Below are 7,601 nucleotides of genomic sequence, written 5' to 3' on the forward strand. Positions count from 1 at the left end.
CCTTTAAAAAAAAAAATTCAAAATAATTATCCCTAGAATTATTTTTAATAACTTTATGAACTGCAGAGCAAAGGGAGAACAATAAGACAGTAAACAGCCGCCGTGCCTTCAGGAGTGTCTGGACAATCAGAACCCGGTTATATCCCACACCTCATAATTTGCACCTATTTTTCGGCAGTTTAACCTATCACTTATCCAGGGGTTTTATATATATATATATATATTCGAATTAAACGCATTGGACCCGACAGGATTTATTTGCATAATCCACGCACAGAGAAAAAAAAAAAAAAAAAAAAAAGATGAGTCGCAGTCCGCCGGCTGCTTTCCATTATTATTATTCTTTATTATTATTATTCTTTATTATTGTTATTATTATTCCGGCGGGTGTCATTTCCCGCTCCCTTCCCCCCGGGCCCTCCCGGGGCGCGGCCGGGCCGGCAGGGGGCGCCGCAGCGCCGCGGCTGAGGCGATGGGGGCGCCCCGCGCTGCCCCGGCCCCCGCCCCGCGCCCCGGCCGCGCTCCGGCCCCGCCGCCTCCCGCACCCCCTCGGGCTCCACGCCGGGAGCGCCATCGCCACGAAAGGCGGAGCAACCCCGTGGAGGCGAGGGGAGGCGAGGGGAGGCGCGGGAGAGCGCGGCCGGGGCGGCGAGAGGCTCCCCCCCGCTCCCGCTCCGCGTCCTCTCTCTCTCTCCCCTCCTTCCTTTGTCGTCAAGTGCGGTTTAGCAACAAAGATCCCAACAAGAGAGTGGAAGTAAACTTAGCCGGGGCTTTGTGCGGCCCGTGTAGTGACAACAAGGGAAACAAAACTACCTATTTGTAGCGCCCGGCCGTCCCCTCAGCCCTGCGCCGCGCCCACCCGGCGCCGCCCGCGGCCCGCCATGGGCCCGGGGTGAGGGGGCGAGGGGGCGCGGGGTGAGGGGGCGAGGGCTGAGGGGGCGAGGGGTGACCGGGCCGCGGGCTGAGGGGCCGCGGGCTGAGGGGGCGCGGGCTGAGGGGGCCGCGGGCCCAGCATGGGCACAGCCTGCCCGGAGCCCTCCCCGGCATCGGCACAGGGCTCCCGGCCCCGCTTTGTGTCCGCCGGGGACGGCGTGTGGGGAACCCGTGTTTGCACTGCACATCCCCCGAGGCCGAGGCCGGGGGAAGGGCTGGGCGAGCTGTGGCACGGCCGCACGGAGCAGGGCCCGGGGCACGGCCGGGAGACAAACGGGCACAGCTCTGCCCGGGCGGAGCGCTGAGGGCTCGGCTCCCCGGCGGCGGCGGCAGCAGGGCCCGGCTCCGGGCTCCGGGCTCCGCTCCACGGGCACTGCACGGCCTGGACGGGGCGAGCCAGGCACAGGCAGGGAGGGCCCTGCGCAGCCCCAGAGCGGGGACAGGGGCTCAGGGCTGGGGGAAGCCGTTCCTGCTCCGCTCCCCCCACGGCTTCTCCAAGCCCCAAGCCAACACCAACTTACAGAAGAAAAAAAAAAAAAAATCACCACGTAGCAACAATGCTGTTTACCCACTTCCTCCAAAAGGCGTGTGTGACCTGTTGCTGGAAGGGGAGATACAAAGGTTCCCAGTGGCCGCCCGGGCCGCCCCCGGGCCCGCCTCCCCGCCGAGCCGGCCCGGCGCGCCCAGCCCCCGCCCCGTTTCATGCAAAACCAGGGGAAGAGACTTGTCCTCAGTGGCGGAGCCGCCGAGCGCTGATTGGCCGGAGCGAACGCATTTATTGCCTGACAAGCCCCCATCACATGGATGGTTGTCTATTAACTTGTTCAAAAAAGTATCAGGAGTTGTCAAGGCAGAGAGAGAGAGTGTGTGTGTTTGCAAAAGGGGGTAAAGTAGTTTGCTGGCTCTTTAAGACCGAGGTGGAGAGAGAGAGAGAGAGAGAGAGAGAGAGAGCGGCAGGCAGAGAAAAGGGAAAAAGGAGGAAGAAGTTTTTTAAAATCAAGACTCCGGCGGTAATAATAGCAGTTATTAGCATTATTAATCCATCAGCGAAGAGGAAGATCCTGATCTTGATCCAAGTGTGGTTTTGGGGAGTCCCCCTCCCCCCTTTCCTACCCCTCCCTAGGAAAAAAAAAAAAAAGTCCGGCTTGGGACTCCGCTGCGGCTGCTCCTCGTTTCTCTGCTCAAGGCTGGTTGCAGGCAAAAGTAGTTTGAATGTACAACATGATGGAAACCGAGCTGAAACCTCCCGCCCCCCAGCAAACTTCGGGGGGAGGCACAGGCAACTCGAACTCGGCCGCCAACAACCAGAAGAACAGCCCGGACCGGGTCAAGCGCCCGATGAACGCGTTCATGGTGTGGTCCCGCGGGCAGCGGCGGAAAATGGCCCAGGAGAACCCGAAGATGCACAACTCCGAGATCAGCAAGCGGCTCGGGGCGGAGTGGAAACTTTTATCCGAGGCGGAAAAGAGACCCTTCATTGACGAAGCCAAGCGGCTCAGAGCTCTGCACATGAAGGAGCACCCGGATTATAAATACCGACCCCGGAGGAAAACCAAGACCCTCATGAAGAAGGATAAGTACACGTTGCCGGGGGGCTTACTGGCACCGGGCACCAATACCATGACGACTGGGGTAGGGGTTGGGGCCACCTTGGGAGCTGGGGTGAACCAGAGGATGGACAGTTACGCGCACATGAACGGCTGGACCAACGGAGGCTATGGGATGATGCAAGAGCAGCTCGGCTACCCGCAGCACCCGGGCTTGAACGCGCACAACGCGGCGCAGATGCAGCCCATGCACCGCTACGACGTGAGCGCCCTGCAGTACAACTCCATGACCAGCTCGCAGACTTATATGAACGGATCGCCTACCTACAGCATGTCCTACTCCCAGCAAGGGACCCCGGGCATGGCCCTGGGCTCCATGGGCTCGGTGGTCAAGACGGAATCCAGCTCCAGTCCCCCCGTAGTCACTTCCTCGTCTCATTCAAGGGCTCCTTGCCAAGCTGGGGACCTTCGGGACATGATCAGCATGTATCTACCAGGTGCTGAAGTACCAGAACCAGCTGCCCCAAGCAGACTTCATATGTCCCAACACTACCAGAGTGCACCTGTTCCTGGCACAGCCATTAATGGCACACTCCCTCTATCACATATGTAAGACAAAGGGGCCGGGGGGGGGGAGGGTGGGAGGGGAGGGAAAGGAAAACTAAACAAAACAAACAACAAAAAAAACTTTTATTAGAAATTCTGGACTTTTTTTTTTTTTTTTTTGGACTATTTTTGTACAGAGAAAACTCCGGGCGGGGGGTGGGGGTGGGGTTTGGGGTGGGGGGGCTGTCAGAAATTAAACCGACAAGGAACTTGTATAGATCTCGGAGGGGAAGCAACTACACAAAACTTTTAAAAAGTTCTAGTTTAAACGGTAGGAACTTTGCAGAAAGTTTGCAAAAGTCTTTACCAATAATATTTAGAGCTAGACTCAAAGAGCGAAGAGGAAAATGTTTTAATATTTGCAGGCAACTTTTGTACAGTATTTATCAAAAGACACATGGCAATCAGAATGTCCATTGGTAATATAGAGAGAAGAAAAAAAAAAACCAAGCTCGCGAATTTGCCAATTATTTTTTAAGAATAGAGTCTTCTTGGACCATCGTGGTTTTGGCAGCTGAATTTCTGGCAGCTGCGAGAGGAGAGGAAATTATTTTACGGCATTTGGACATTTAAATTGTTTTAGAAATTGTACAAAAGATTAAAAAAGGTAGGATGAGTACTTGCGAACCATGGGCTTGGTTTGCTGGATAAGGGCAAACGTTTAGATTGTACTAAATTTTTTTTTTTTTTACTTCTTGTTAAAAAGCAAAAATTGCCATGCAAGTTCACACGCCGTTTGTTAATTTATAATAACTTTTTGTTTCCAGACTTCATCCTGTTCAAAGAAAAGGAAAAAAAAAAAAAAAAAAAAAAAAGGAAAATTACCAACCTGAAATTACTGTGTTTGAAATATTTTCTTATGGTTTGTAATATTTCTGTAAATTTATTGTGATGATATTTTAAGTTCTTTTTTTTTTTTTTCTCCTCATTTTCCGTAGTTGTATTTTAAAGATTCGGCTCTGTATTATTTGAAATCAGTCTGCCGACAGTCCATGTATATATTTGAACTAATACCATCCTTATAACAGGTACATATTCAAGTTAAGTTTTTACTCCATTATGCACAGTTTGAGATAAATAAATTTTTGACATATGGACACTGAAGTTCCGCTTGAGTCTTGGATTTATTTTTGTAACGCAAGTTGTTTTTTAAATAATTCATGCAGTAGAAGGTATCATCGTAGCCAACCGAATACGATAAATAATGCAGTAATATATAACTATATATATATATATATAACGCATGAATATTTTTATAGGTATGCACATAGAGAGAAAGAAAGTACGATAGCTTAAACGGAATAAGTGCCTGTGCCTCCTTCGAGGGGCCGGGAATGCGGAGTGAGAGGGTTCCCAGCTCCCTCCCTTCCCTCCCGAGGACGCGGCGGCCCCGGGGCTCCTGTCCCGCTGCCTTTGGCCACTTGTTGCCCCCGGAGGGGCCGAGCCGGGGCCGGCGGGGGCGGCGGGAGCGGCGGGCACTGCCGCGGCCTCCCGGCTCCCAGAGGCGGATAATGCACTTCTCTCTTTTCCCAGCCGTGCCTCGTTCCCCCGGGCAGGCAGGAGGGGAGCCGGCTCGTCAAGGCCGGGAACAGGAGCGCGCTCGGCCCGGCCGGGCTCAGCCCTCCCCTCTCCCTTTGTCCGCCACTTCCCAAACTTTCCTCTCCCGGCTCCTGGGCCGCGCAGGAGGAGGTGAGAGCTGGGGGCGGGGGTAGGATTGGCCGGGCAGAGGTAAGAAACAACAACCAAAAAAACAACCAACCAAACAAAACCAGTCGAATGCCAGAGACTTTCACGTTTTATCCCAGCTCTTTCTTGAATCCTATTTCTTAAATTGCCAGCGCGGTGTAGCCCCGTTTCGGACACTCTCTGCAGCCGGTCACAGCCCCAAAGAGAAGCGGTGGCGCCCGCCATGTAGAGAGAAGGAGAGACCCACCGTCCGTGCCAGGTAGAGTTTTACTTTGTACAGTGGTTCCCACAGTTGCCGAGGACGGGGCAGCAGGCCCCGGGCAGGGCAGGGGGCGAGGGGCAGCACAGCTGGGCACTCCCTGCGGCAGGCTGAGGTTCCTTGGTGCTGCTAACGCGGCTGCGGTTTCCTGCAGGAAACGCGCGACAGGGAGATGTAAATAATAATAATAATAATAATTAAAAAGGGAAAAAGTACAAAGAACTGTGATTGCAAACTGCTCGTGTGTTCCGCTAATGGCATGTGGTACGTGGCAAGGAAAGCGTGTGATGTGTGGCTTAGGCAAGGCACAAAGTGGGCGCTCCGGCGCGGGGCAAGCCTTGCTGGGCTTTTCTCTCCAGTGTTCCTTGTCAGCCCCTGGATTTCGCTTTAGGTCGGGGAGGAGGAAGGCTGGGTAAAATGCACACACGCGCACAGGCACACACACACACAGAATTACCTGGCTGGTTGTGGCTTTTATTTGGTATTGCTATTTCCTAGGCTCAGTTCTGGCCTCCATCCTTGAAGGCTGGTGTCCAGATGAGAACTAACATTGCCAGACTAGGAGACGTGGAGATTTGCTCACTGCCTGGTTTTGTACTTTAGCTCCCTTTGTCCCTTTTATTTCTGCACCGTCGCGGTACCTGGGCAGGACAACAATTTTTGCAGATTCTCAACCTTTTCTGTGCCTTTTACGCTAATGCAACGAGTAAAACATTCTTTTTCAGAGCTGTGAGCGTTTGCAATGCATTTGGGGATTATTCACGTGGTAACGAGCCCACATCCCCGCTCCCGCTCGCCTCGCTGAGAAAAGAAAACCAGGAATAAAAGCCCAATCGATATCACGATTCCATTTTTAAAAGCGAATCTTAGCCAATTAACAGCAATAAAACCTGGCCCCTTTTTGAAGTGCTAACTAAAATATTCGAGGGGGGTATTTGGAAGTGTTGGTCCTTTTACAATTCGCATAGAGAAGGCGAGCTAATGCCACTAAACAAAAGGCACTAAGCCACATATTCAGGCTTAGTGAATTCAGCAACTTTTTATATGGGCAATTTGTTTAAGCTTAGATTTCGGAGTACGATTTGGAATATATGTGTTTGAAACCTGATATCCCTTGGACAGATTCCTTCCATCCATCCATCCATCCATCCATCCATCCATCCATCCATCCATCCATCCATTTATCCGTTTAGGGAGGATAAACCAAAGCATTTTACATGTACAGCTGAACAGTTTTATTTTTGAAGTGTTACTTGGAGGGACGCCATTGTCCACCGCTCATTTTAAATTCAGCACATTCAGTAACGCCATTTACACCTAAGCCATTATCCTGGGTTTTCGTGGATGGCAGCTGAAATGTGTAGCAGAGCCCGTGGGTATGTTTTTATTTTGGTTATTGAAGATCTTTGGGGCTCTCCGTGGTTTCTCTCTGGTGAATTGTTGTGTATTTTATAGCCAGAGTGATGCTCGGCCCAAGAGCGCCAGTGTAATGTTTCCCTAACCTTCTACAGAGCCGAAGTGAACCCAAGGATAAGATTATAGTTTCCCCTGTGATTTTTTTACGGCTTTTTAAGTACTGGGGTGTTAAAATATTTTGCGGAACTGGAGAGGTAGATTAGCAGGGTTTCTTGCCAAAGCTGGGAAGCTGGTATTACAGACTGTCCCAGGGGGAAATCGCTCACATTAACCACTAAATGAATATTTGACAAGGGCTCATTCGGGGGTATTATTACTACAAACGGGTCCCTACTGGACTTTCCAAGGGTCAAAGAGCAATGGTTCAATTAATTATTTAGACTGTTAGTAGATTTGGTTGTAATAGCTGTACTTATTTCTGCAACCGACAGCTTCTTGCGGTGGGGGATCTGGGGAGAGGCTCTGCCCGGCTCCAGCCCGCGGCTCTCGCTTGCCGCAGACATTTCTTGGCCGAATCCACGTTTTGATTCCTTGGGATGCCCACTGGTGCCAGGTGGGACATCAGGGGTGACGGTGATTCCCCACAGCACCATGTTTTCTCTCAATATTAATTCCTCCTGGTCCCCAACGGGCAGCAGAGCTGGATATCTGCCTCCGAATAGGAGGTAGATAGTCCAGCAATTTAAGTAGTATATAATGTAGGTCCCACTGAAAGAGAGAGGCCCATTACTGATAGGTGTGATTAGATACACTTCAGTCATTTAAATCCTGATCTAACTCAAATACTAAAATGTGAAACCTGCTTCGGTGGTTGTGAGATTTCAGAGGATATGTGCAAAATGCTGACATTCTGATGGCACAAGAGCTTCGTCTTTGCGTTTCTAACACCACTCAGCCTCGCCTGACACTGTCGTTTCAACATTTTTCGTGATGAGGAGGGGAGAAAGAAGGGAGGATTGTTTTGTTTAATTTCTACAACAAACATGTCCATAGTAGTAGATACTAAAAAAAAAAAAAAAAAAAAAAAAGGCAACCCCCTCCCCCCCAAAAAAAAAATAACGTTGGGAGCGTGCGATTAGGTGACAATAATGTATGTTGAATGAATAAGAGATAAGCTGCAAGGGGGGAGAGGGAAGCAGTAATTACAAACCCAA

The 7,601-nt window shown here is 51.2% G+C and overlaps 1 protein-coding gene across 1 annotated transcript; it reads left to right on the top strand.

The window, feature by feature from the left end:
* Positions 1–1,058: 1,058 nt before the first annotated feature.
* SOX2 (SRY-box transcription factor 2) lies at positions 1,059–3,097 on the top strand. Its single transcript, XM_083868917.1, has one exon. The coding sequence runs from the start codon at positions 2,146–2,148 to the stop codon at positions 3,091–3,093; it is 948 nt and encodes a 315-aa protein (XP_083725043.1). The 5' UTR covers positions 1,059–2,145; the 3' UTR covers positions 3,094–3,097.
* Positions 3,098–7,601: the final 4,504 nt, after the last annotated feature.

This window comes from Zosterops lateralis (genome assembly GCF_965231275.1).
Source record: "Zosterops lateralis genome assembly, chromosome: 10".
Classification (NCBI taxonomy): Eukaryota; Metazoa; Chordata; class Aves; order Passeriformes; family Zosteropidae; genus Zosterops; species Zosterops lateralis.

What these genes read in the sequence shown, in the direction of transcription:
- SOX2 (XM_083868917.1), top strand. Translation starts at nt 2,146, where the DNA reads ATGTACAACATGATGGAAACCGAGCTGAAACCTCCCGCCCCCCAGCAA.